Source organism: Lissotriton helveticus, chromosome 7 (genome assembly GCF_964261635.1).
Source record: "Lissotriton helveticus chromosome 7, aLisHel1.1, whole genome shotgun sequence".
In the NCBI taxonomy this organism is placed as follows: Eukaryota; Metazoa; Chordata; class Amphibia; order Caudata; family Salamandridae; genus Lissotriton; species Lissotriton helveticus.
The window spans coordinates 79,357,746-79,370,115 of record NC_136068.1 but is presented as its reverse complement, the minus strand read 5'-3'; the positions used below and the strand labels follow the sequence as shown (position 1 = coordinate 79,370,115).

The following is a 12,370-nucleotide window of genomic DNA, read 5'->3' as shown; positions in this document are numbered from 1 at the left end:
AGGCATACCGGCATGAGACTGAGAGGAGGATTTACTCTGAAATAGAAAGCATGCAGAGGATGGAAGGTAAGAAGAGGGTCACTGAAGAAAGGAAGGAGAGTAATCAAGTGGAATTGAATCAAGTTTGTTTTTTAATTTAGAGTTTTATGAGTATAGAGGAAGGTGGCTTTCTGAGATATCCAGCAATGTCAGGTTGGAAGTGGTAGAAAGCAATCCGAGGATGTAAGCTATAAAAAGGAAACATACATAGTGCTCCATGTCCACGGAAAACAGGTTAAAACATTCAGGTTTGAGTGTACAACATCACTTCCAAAGTAACCGTCTTGCCTGGTGTTTGCCACCCTAGGACAGCCATTTTAAACATAGTCTGGAGTATGCCAACCTCGGTACAGGGTCTATACGTTGCACAATTCCAAAGTACAGGTTATAAATCTTCCATTCTTCCATGAAACCGGGACATATCTTCACATTCATAAGTTCCTGGATTTAAGGGCCACTTCAGATATTGAATAATGAGACACTCCTAGTTGCACTCCTTCTAAGCAGTGTCTTTCCTTTTCTTATCTTTTTACATGCGTTTCTTGTCTTTCCTGACCTGTTCACCCATATCTTTCTTCTTCTCTCTTCTGAGCAGTGTTACCATGCACTGCAAAACAGTTATAGAAAGCGTGGGCTACCCATTGTCACTGTGAAAGGGTTCCCAGAAGCCAATCAGAGGGATGTAACAACAGACATGCCCTGATTGGCAATGGCAGCCAATCATATGTGCTGAAGTAGCAGGCCTTTCATTTGTTTCACCCTCTGATTAGCTTCTAGGAGCCCATTCATAGTAGCCTTGTCCCTGCCTGCTCACCCCATCAGATTGCATGCCTGTTTATCTAGTCATGTACAATCTCGAGGCAGTACATGGATCCCCACAGAATTTCATTGGCTGTTCACACTTTTTCTGGGCATTATACATGGAAGAGGATCCAGGAAACAGCAGCTTCCCACTTACAATGCAAAATTTGCCCAAACCTTCCGAACAGGACTGTAGGATAGGTTTTTGTCTCTTTCTCTGATCCTGATATGATAAAGTCACAAGAAGTGCATTCTCTACCGTGCAGACTCCCTAATGTCTTTTCACTCGTCCAGGTTTTCTATATAAGATTCAGATCATCATTAGCCTGGGGACGCCTTCTTTTAATTGCATAAGTGAACTGTATGTGGAGGCCCTTCTCTTTCACCAGCCTTCCATGCAATGCACTTGTTACCCATAGCGAGATACACTCTGTATTGTCCACACTCTGTATTGTCCACATCGATCTTGCTAGGCTCCAGCTTTCATACAAAGAAAACTCCAAATATGCTTCCACGACAGCAACCTTTTTTTCTAGGTTGGCACCTCAGCTGACTGTCCGAGTGTAACAGCCTTCTCTGCAATGGCAGCAAAATTATGGACTTCCCTCCCAGGATAGATAAGAAACATCCAACAGCTCTTGGAATTTGGGAAGACAGTAAAAATGTCTATGATCCCTGACAGATCAAGTACACCACTAACTACCAGACACAACCATCTGTCATCACAATCAGAACATGGACATACAGAAGGAGAATTATAGCCACAATATCTCAGGGATGGTAGGCATGGCTACAGATGCACTAATCTCTCCCTCGCTCCACTCTACACATAAACACAGCAATTCATTTATTTTACAACAGACTCGGCATCAGCTAGACTGGTGGTGTTAAATGAATATGGATTATTACTGTGTATAGGTGATTCGTCTTTTCGGAGGTACATTCAGGAAATGTAAGTGATGTGAATAAGAATTGTGGTCTGCTGTTGAAGTGATAGTGGATAAGTGACAAATAGCAGAGGCAAGATATGTTGCAAGGAACTGTTTTGAAAGTAAATGATAATTTGCAAGCAGCTAAGGCACGTTGTGCAAGTTCAGGTGCAAGATTGTGAGTGAAACGTTATTGTTTACGTAGGTGAGTGGTGTTTTGAACCACTGATTGAAAGTGAGTGGTATGAAACAGGCTCGAGTATGAGTAGATGCGAATGAGTACTTGTGCGAGTGGAAGATTTAAGCGATTGTGGCAAGTGCCATTGGTGGGTGTTTGGATGACTGGTACTGCCAAATAACTGTAGGTGAGTGCTGTAAGTTACAAAAGGATAGTAGTTTAGGTGACATTATTGACTATGCAAAGAGGTGCAGTGAGTAGGTGGTAAAAGATGTAGCAATAAGTAGAACAGTGAATAATTCATCAACGTGAGGGGTGAGTTATGTCTTGCGAGGGTTTGAATGTCCCAGTGAGTAATGTGGCAAGTGATGAAGTGACTGACTAGTTAATGGATGGCGAAGTAGTTTAAGATGTTCTTCGAATAAGTGCCGCTGTATTAAGATGATGGTGTGTGAATTGTGCACAGCGACTGCTGCTGTAAGTAATGGTGAAAATGTAGATGACTTAGTGATAATCAGTTACTGGTGTTGCATGTGGTTGAATAGTGTGGTGCATTAATGGGCTCTGTGTAATTGTGTGCATGAGTGTTCTTGCACATAGTTGGTGTGCTTGGTGTTGTGTAACTATATCATGGTGATTGAACAATGTACACAAGTACTGTTATACCTGGTGTTTGGAGTGAGTGGTGATGTGTGTGGTTGAGTTTTGTTCCGTTCCCTATGGGTTAAGTTGTAGCAAGGTGAGTAGCTTCGGGTGAACACTGGCTGTGTTGCTGAGTTATGTGAGGTGACTGAATTATATGAATAACATTGTAAGGTGGGAAAGTTGTTTGAGGGGATGTGAGTAGATGTAGGTGACTGGTTGAATGGCTGTGTATTTGTGCTGTGCATTGCTAGTAATGAGAAGTTTCTGGGGTGTTGTGAGGAATTATGGTAGGTGACGTGATAAGTGATGTGGCCAACTACTGGAAGGGATACTGTGATTAAGTGGTGCAAATGCCTGAGGCAGGTGATGTTGTGATTGAATTATCCTGATGTGAATATTGTTATAAAAGTGGCCAAATTATATTGTGAATGGCCGTGTAACGTACCTGATTGTGACTTATGCATGGAATTGGTTACGAAGGTGAGTAGTGTTTTTAATGTCCAAATATGAATACATGGTATGGCAAGCTGGCTCAAGTAAGAGTGGCTGCAGATGAGTGTTAGTGTGTGTGGAATAGGCAAGTGCTGTGATGGGTAGCTTGGTGACTAGTATTGCCTGGCGTCTGTCGGTGAACACTGTAAGTGACCTTGGAAGGTAAGTGACTTGGATGGTGTTACATGTCTATGGTAAGGGATGTAGTGAGTGAGTGCTCAGAGATGCAGTAAGAAGTGGCACAGTGACTTGGTAGTCAAAGTAGGGGATGTGAGCGGCTACAGGTGAGTGAGTTTATCAAGTGGTGTGAGTGACTGAGTTGTATGAAAGTGCCTGTGAGAAAATGAGTGGTAGAGTAATTAATATTTAGAATTGAGCAATTTGTGCTGGAATTGTTTCTGTAAGAGACTGATGGAGGGTGAAGAACAAGGTACTTACCTCCGGTAGCGCCTTATCTGGTAGAGAAATTAATATTTAGAATTGAGCAATTTGTGCTGGAATTGTTTCTGTAAGAGACTGATGGAGGGTGAAGAACAAGGTACTTACCTCCGGTAGCGCCTTATCTGGTAGAGAATCTATCTAGCCACCGATCCTTTACCTTAAAATGATTACCTTTGAATTATCCCCAGGCGTCGTACTGGATCCAGACCTTTTTCGTGAGCAGTACCCCTGTGAGCCAGTAGGTGGTGGTGGTCCGCTCTGCATGGCATCGTCCGTGCTGAAAGTGGCACGTGAAGTGCCTATAGGTGCCACCCCAGCACACTGATGTCTTTCCACGCCAGGAGCACGGAGCCATGAAGAACACTGACCACTGGTGTGGAAATCTAGGCCCCTGAAAGGGGAACCATCCTGTCTCTAGAAATCCATTCCTGCAGCGGGGAGGATGGGTGGGTCGTAAGAAGTCTGCATCTAGAGTCTCTTCCAGATATGGCATTACCATAGGTAAGGAACTTGTACATGTGATAAAGCCTTCTAGCCGCAGATTCCTTAACTTAGAAAAGATACCCAAACAATACCTCACTGGAGGTGTCTGCAAAACTGGTCCACACTAGAAAGTCGTGCAGGAACGAACAAGCAAAGTGCCCGTCCCGAAAGACCCAACTGTCCAAGCAGTAATGCTTCATGATTGTGTGTGTATAGAAGCCCACATTGCTGCCTGGCGGGTATCCAGGACTGGAACTCTGTGTGCTAACGCAGTGGTCTCGGCCATAGCATGGGTAGAATGAGCACACAAACCCTCAGAGGGTTGCTTCTTGGCCAATGAGTAGTGGATCTTAATGCAGAGCACGATCCATCAAGAGCTGGTCCATTTCTGCACTACCTTTCCCTTCTTTGCTCCGACATTCCCCACGAAGAGTTGGTCGTCCATCAAGAACTCTTTCATGCTGTCAAGGTAGAACAACACTCTTTTTGGGTCCAGTCGCTGAAGTTGCTCCTCTTCCTTAGAGGGATGTGGCGGAGCGCAAAAGGTAGCCAGGGTGATAGACATGCCCAAGAGAAAAGGGGTGAACTTTTGGCAGAAAGAAAGCTCTAGTGCGAAGCACCAGCTTGCTTGTCTGGGTACATGTTCAGGTATGGAGGGTTGGATAATAAAGCCTGAAGCTCACTGGCCCTCCAGGCAGATGTTAATGGCACAAGGAAGGCTGTCTTGATGACAAGGAGCCTGAGAGGACAGTCGTGCAGTGGCTCACAGTGAGCACACATAAGAAATGTAAGGACGAGACTGAGGTACGACTGAGGCATAATGCTGTGCAAAGATGGAAGCATGTTGTAAACCTTTTTAAAACCTATTCACTACTGGGGATTTGAACACGGATGACTGATCTAGCAACTGCAGAAAAGGTAAGATGGCAGAAAGATAGCCATTTAAGGTGACTAATGCAGATCTTTGCTGGGCAAGAGATGATAAATAGAAGGGCCTGAGAGAGGGGAGCAGAAAGGGGGGTTGGAGTGGTCAACCTGTTTCTCTGCACACCATGCCACAAACTTGCCTTAACAGCAGGCATATGCTTGGTAGAGGAACATCTGGCTCCCAAGATAACATTAAAGATTTTAGGCGGAAGGTTGAAAGCTGTCACCGCTCAATCTCTACCCATGAAGGTGGAGCGGTAACCGGTTCAGGTGGAGAAACCTCCCCTGCTGCTGCTACAGAAGATCCTCCCAAAGGGGCTGTCTGAACGGAGGACCGGTGGCCATTCTCAACAGTTCAGTATACCAAACTCTGATCCCAGTCTGGAGCCACAAGGATGACTTGGGCCCGGTTGTTCCTGATCTTCTTGAGAACTCTGGGCAGGAGTGATATTGGCGGAAAGGTGTTCAGGAGGAATGAGCTCCACTCAAGACGAAAAGCTTCTCCGAGCGAGAGCTGCCTTGGAAACTCCATCACGCAAAACCGCTGACCATGCATGTTCTTGGTGGTGGTAAACCGATCTAGCCAAAGCTCTCCCCACTGCTGAAAGAGGCTTTGTACCACCCCTGGATGGAGAAGTCACTCGTGATCCACTATAATCATAATAATAAAGGGGTTTATAAAGCGCCTGGTTACGCCATCTGGCGTGTCCCCGCGCTGTGGAAAAGAGTCTGGAGCATGACAGTATGACAGACTATGCATCTTTACCTGAGTTTGTGCGCTCTGCGGTCAGAGAGCCTGCCAGGTACTGAACCACCAGAGACATACCCTGATTTTCCAGCCATTTTCAGAGATTCAGGGCCTCTTACAAAGGGTCTACGACTTCACCGCGCCCTGTTTTTTGCAGTAGCACATGGAGGTGGTGTTGCCTACACTAGCCTCCCTTTGATGGATGGCAGAAAGGCTTTTAATGCCCGCTGGATCACCCAGAGCTCCAATAGTTTGATGTGGAGTCTGGATTACTGCAGAGGCCTCCGATCTCCACCCCCGCCAATGGCTAGCCTATCCCAGGAGTGATGTATCTGTCACCACTGTCAGATCTGGTTGGGAAAGGACACGGGTCTTCCACAATCGTGGTTTGACTACCATTGCAGATCTTTTGCAGTTCCCTCCAAGATCTGGACCATGTTGGATAGATTCTTCCGATGCTGCGCCCACTGGAACTTCAGTTCCCACTGCAGAGCCTGCATATGCCAGTGAGCATGTGTCACAAGCAGGATGCAATGAGGCCCAGCAGCCTTAGTCCGTCCTGCCGAAACCCAGGATAGAGGCTGAAATATCGTCATCATAGCCTGAATATCCTGGACTCGCTGTATGGGAGGATAGGCCCAAAACTGCACCGTGCCCAAAATCTCTCCAATGAAAGGGAGCGTCAGGGAGTGTCAGCTGTGACATCGGCACGTTGATACTGAACCCCAGCAAGTGCAGGAGGTACTCTGTAGTCTGGAGGTGGGAAACGACAGCCTGGGGCAAGCCCCCCTTTAACAGCCAGCCATCGTGATAGGGGGAAGACTGGCAACCCTAATCTCTGCAGATGAGCTGCAACTACGGCAGTCACCTTGGTGAACACCCGAGGGGCAATGGTAAAGTCCAAAAGGGAGCACGGCGAACTGAAAGTGCTTGTGGCCCACTGTGAACCACAGGTAATGCCTGAGGGCAAGCAGGACGAAAATGTGGAAGTATGCTGACAGGAGCGTGAGCATTTCAAATCTCTCCCTTTTCAGAAAGCAATTGAGAGGGCACAGGCCTAGGGTAGGATAAAGGCCTTCATCCTTTTTGGGCACCAGAAAATAGCGGGAATAGCCACCACAACCTTCTTCTGGTTTCGGCATCCTCTCTATGGCTCTCTTGGCTAAGAGAGCAGCTACTTTTTGGCGGAGTAAGGAGAGATGATCCTCCATCAGCCTGTCGCAAGTGGGTAGCATGGGTGGAGGGGAAGTTACAAAGGGGAGGGAGTAACTCCTTTGGACAATCTGAAGAACCCAACGGTCCGATGGTATTGACCTCCAGTGGAGCAGGTGATAGCATATCCTCCTGCCTTCAATTGTGTGCCCATGATGGAAGGAGTGCAAACTAAAGGGGTTTGGAGGCTGCAGGCATGGGGGACTGGTCTGGCTCTATCTCTGGCTCTATCTCTGGCTGATCCATGGATCCCATTTTACTGTGTCCTCGGCCACGCAGAGTGTTGGAATCTTATGGTTGTGGTGTCAGGGCAGGTAAAGTCATGGCAGAAAGCCCCTTCTGTGGCCACAAAAGGGGCAAAAGGCGGACTGGGGTTGGTGGGTGGCCATGGTAAGGCCCAAGGACCTAGCCGTAGCTCTGGTATCTTTGAAGTGCTCTAGCGCCGAGTCCGCCTTATCTACGAAGAGACCGAAACCATCAAAGGGCATGTCCATAAGTGACACTTGGACATCCCCAAAAAGCCAGTCGTCCTCAGCCAGGAGTGGCATTGCAATTCCACTGTGAAGGAAACCGCTCTGCCTAGTGAGTCGGTCGTGTCCAGCCCACGTCTGATCGTAAACTTGGCTGCATGTCTCCCATCTGTCATATTTGGGAGAGTATGGCCTGCGCCTCCTGCGGACCATGGCCAGCACCGCACTACAGAATCACACAGTGCGTGGAAGTAATGGCCCAAAAGGCACGTGGTGTTCACGGATCACAGTGCCAGTCTTGTGGAAGAAAACATTCTCTTTCCTAAGGTATCCAGGCTCTTGGATTCCTTATCCGGTGGGAGGGAATGCAGCAGAATTTACACAAGAGGTGAATGCTTGAATCACTTAGCTTTCCAGGGTAGGATGTTGGATGAGGGAAAGAGGGGTGGGGTGGGGTGGGGTGAGGTGGTGCTGGTGCAGTTGTCCTGTTCACAGAAGCCCCTGTGTTTCAAGCAGGACATCTGCGAGGGCTTCATTAAACGGTAGAGTGGGTTAGTCCTGGCTGAAGAACCTCTGTCAAGACGTTAGTCTTGACTGCCACTGAGGGCGGGCTAAGGTCCAGGGCCTTGACTGCCCGTCTTACCACCATAGCAAAAGAGTCTTCCTCCTCCATAACCACGGTAGGAGGAGAAACCATGCCAGTAATTGGGGATGGCGCCAGGAGTGTCGGCATTGGGACCAGCACCAGGGAAGGTCGAGGTGGTACTACTGGTGCCGGTCCGGATCCGTCTTTGGATCCATGGAGCTTGACTGCAGCCAGGGTCGGACTGTCAGCGGAGAACCAGTGGGGGCACCTCGCGGGGCACGAAGGCTCACCAGCGGAAACGGGTCGCCCAGATATGAAGCTCCCGGAAACTCTGGAAGATGTGAAACAGGCCCAGGTGCAGGCTCACCCACGGAGCCAGGCCTCGAATGCCAACGCTTCCTTGTCTTGTCGGATGACTTCGACTGACTGGGCAAAGTCGAAGACCACTTGGACTTCTTACTTTTTCTTTCTGTTGTGGGACTTACCCGAAGAAGACTTTGAATGTGACGAGGATCTTGGGCTCTGTGACCAATCCCGGGACATTCCTCTCGACCAGGATCGAGGGCGGCGAGCGTCAAGGAGCTTGGTGCGGCAGTAGATGCAGGCCTTTGCGTTGTGATCGGCAGCAGAGCCAAACAAGGTGACAGGCGCCGCCGGGTTTGAAGCCAACCTTCCTAATTGACATCTAGCCACGCCAGAAGAGGATATTAAAAAAGTCTTTGACAAAAAGTCAAAAAAGGTCAGTCAAAAAATGGCTGGGGGTAGCTCTCTATAGATCTGCGCTGACTGGCGCAGAATGAAAAGAACTAACCGCGATCAGGGGTAGTGCCCCACGCACGTCACTTCTGCCATGAACGTTGACGCCACCTACCAGCGCCCAGGGGTAATGCACACGAAAAAATTCCGCATTCCAGTCTGATGCCTTGGGATAATTCTAAGGTAAGGAATCTGCGGCTATAAGTCTCTATCAGATTATTATGTGCGATTGGTGCTGCAAGTCGTGATGAGTATGAGGACCATAGTGGTGCTTAACTTGGCTGACTGCTGTTGTATCTGGCTGAACATGCAGGGTGTAGATTGCCTGTGTGTGAGAGTTTGGTTGAGTAATATTGCAACTTGTTGGGGTGGTTTGTGTTTTAACTGGATTATGGTGATTAAACAGGGTGAATAGTGGATGCTAAAGGTAGCATTAAAAGTGGATGAAAGTGCATGTGGTTATGGTGGCACACATTTGAAGGTGTAGCCTAATAAATGGCTTTTAGGTGAAACAGGTTGTGTGGATGACTTATTTTGGTGCGAGATGTGGGGTTACAAAACAGGCATGCTTTCAAAGATTGGTGGTATTTAGTTTTTAGGTCTTGCCTACACTGTGCATTGCACTGTGTTGCGAGACGTATTGTTTACAAGACATATTGTTTACAATTCAATGCTCCTACAACCTGCGCACAGCATACCATTAGTGGTTTGCGTGGTCACTCTTTTTTGCAATATTCTAATTGCTTAGCTCCAGGAGGCTTCCCTTCCTTTCTTGTGTTAGCTCCTCCCTGGAGCATGGACCAAGTACATGTGTTCTTCCTTGCCTTTCTTGTTCCTAGTCTTTTTGTAGCGTAATATATATATTTTTTTATTTTATAAGCATTGTGGTATTATTCTTGGCACTGCAATGTACTTTTCTACTTTTAACACAGGCAAACTCTTTCACCCTATCTGCCATCTCTATTGATGCTTTAGGAGTCCTTCAGATAGCCTTCCTTTCTCCATTCCGTTTTGCATTTACCTGCTCCTCCTGATGAAATGAAATAAAGGTTTTATAAAGCACATGTATATCGAGGCGTCTTAGCTTGGGTATGACTAACAAGGAGGCAGTCGATGATCTGAGGTTGCGTTGTGGGATGTGCCATCTAATTTGATTATTGAAATATGCAGGTCCTGTCCCATAAAGGGTCTTCTGGACAATGCACAAGGACTTAAATTGAACCCTCGCCTGGACCGGCAACCAGTGCAGCTCTCGGATCCCTTCGACACTGAGCTAAATTTGGGTATTTTAAGTAGCAAACGTGATGTCGCATTTTGAAGTGATTGAAGCTTGCATATGGTCCCTTTATTTGCACCTAAATTAAGGGCATTACATTAGTCAATCCTTGATAACATTAAGGTTGCAATTACTGTTTTCTTTAGATCCATCGGGATGAAAGGTAGGATTTTTCTTATGCTCTTCAGGGTGCAATAACAGAAAGATGTAATAGAATTGACCTGGTCAGAAAAGGATAATTGATCGTTAAGAATAACACCTAGACTTTTTACCTTCCTTTCAGGGGCTGAGACTGATTTGTTTTTTTGGGTATACATTTTACACTTATGTGGATGACACACTGTTGCAATTTTTAAGATGGGTAACTCTGCATCTGTTACAACACTCAAAAAGTGCTTGAGCGAGGTTAAAAATTGGATGGCTCAGAATTGACTTAAAATTAATTTAGACATTAGAGATCCTAGTGACTGGGAAAAACCATGCCCAATGGTTAATCACTCTTTGGTCACCTTCTTTTGGCAAACTGATTATTCCCGTCTATGATAAAAAAAACCTGGGGGTTAAGCCAGACCATAAGCTTACGGTTGAAGGACAGATATTTGCAGTAGTTTATTCCTGCACTCACTGACTCAGGAAACTGAGGCTCATTCTTCCCCCTCAGTGCCGTAGATAACCCGGAAAACTACAGTAGCAGCTATGATTGAGTCCAGATTGGACTACTGTAATTTACTGTATTTGGGCTCCTCAGATGGTCTTATTGCTAGGTTGCAATAAATCAAAAACCAGGCAGCCGGATTTGTCACCTTTGCTCCTTGTTGTTCTTCAGCCAAACCCCTTTTATCTAATCTTATTTAGTTACCAATTCGAATTCCGTTCTCCTTTAAGGTATAAGGAGTTTGATTTAGAGTTTGTTGGATGGGGTTACTCTGCCACAAAAGTGACGGATATCCTGTCTGCCTTATTATAAGTGTAATTTTATCCTACGGCACCTGTAATACCATCATATTCGTGACCGAGTAACCCATGCCCCAAACTCTAAATGTGGCCCTATATATGGTGTACAGATGTATCCGTGGTGACTACCCAGAAATTTCCAAAAGTTGATTAATTTTTTTACACTCCTCGATCACCTTCCATCAACTTTCATGTATAAAGCCTACCTTTGGTTGAAAGGCTTTTCCCACTCTGCCTCACCCCCACCTCCGGACTAATCTATTGCTGGATCTTAGATTGACTATCCCTTGCCTACATTTCAGAAAAAAATTGAAAACTATTCTTTTCCTTTCATTAGACACATGCAGCCAGAGCAAAAGTGGCAACGGTAGATTTTTCTAGGCATGTTCAGATGGCTTTCTATAGGCCAATTTCATGGGCTCCTCCACACACATTTTGGCAATATTATGCTTTTTTCTTCTAATCACCCAAGAATGATAATTAATCTCAAGGTGTGTAGTCTCTGAAGAAATAGTTTGCCCAACGTTGCTATCTTTCCACCCTTTGGGTCTGCTCAGTGCTGTGAGACCTTAAAAATTGTGACTTTATTAAGTATACTTACTTTATAAAAAAACGATCAGAGGAGCACACAACCCAGCAGACCATCCCATATTTGCCCATCTAGTCATTCCACCTGTGTCTAAATAGGATTACATTTTCTCTTCAGCCCGTGCCCTCAGGTTCAACACTTATTTAGCTGTTTCTGTAATTGTTGGCTCTTTCTGCCCATGAAATAACTCTGTGATTTGAGGGCTAGCTACTGACGTCCCTGTACATAGTGTTTGCTAAAAGTTCCAGTCTTAGATATGTGGTGTACGGTGTAAAAGTGCTTGTTGAAAAAATTTGTTTGCTTGCTTCATGTCACCATTTAGATCCAAGTCAGGTCCCAGTAAGATGGCTCGGGATAATCGAACTGCTGCCAAGTACTGCATGTTCTATACGATCACAGGATTGGCCTGCTTTTCCAGTTTTTACAAGCTTGTTACATTAGTACCCTTAAGAATTCTGTTATTCTGGCACCAAGAAACTATTCTGTTAGTTGTGTATGCTTGATTAGTAAATATAATTTCCTCATTTACCCTGTATCTCTTTCTCTCACTAGGTGAGGCACAAGCCTTCGATGAAGAGTTCCAGAGGGAAACATCGCATTACCGGCCCCAGCAGCGGGGAGGTGCATCCCGTCGACGTGCTGCATTGGAAGGGGCCCCCTTGGCCATCCAGGGACCGGAGGCCTCGCCCTCCAGACAGACACGGCGATATGACTGGTGAAGACCAAGAGATGGGTGACGCTAGTGTCACCCCCTGAAGATACAACTGGACCTCTTGTAAGTTAGGTGTGGGTTACAAAGAGAAATTTTAGGAATATTGTGGATTCCTCCTTTCATAGATAAAAT

At 46.2% G+C, this 12,370-nt stretch overlaps 1 protein-coding gene across 1 annotated transcript in view; it reads left to right on the top strand.

Annotated features, from left to right (window-relative positions):
* The window catches only part of MLF2 (myeloid leukemia factor 2), a 75,078-nt gene that overhangs the window by 61,512 nt on the left and 1,196 nt on the right, over positions 1-12,370 (top strand). Inside the window, exon 8 of the mRNA XM_078651536.1 lies at positions 12,079-12,301. Within this exon, the coding sequence (XP_078507662.1) occupies positions 12,079-12,245 (167 nt within the window). The 3' untranslated portion in view covers positions 12,246-12,301. The remainder of the gene's footprint in view (positions 1-12,078; positions 12,302-12,370) is intronic.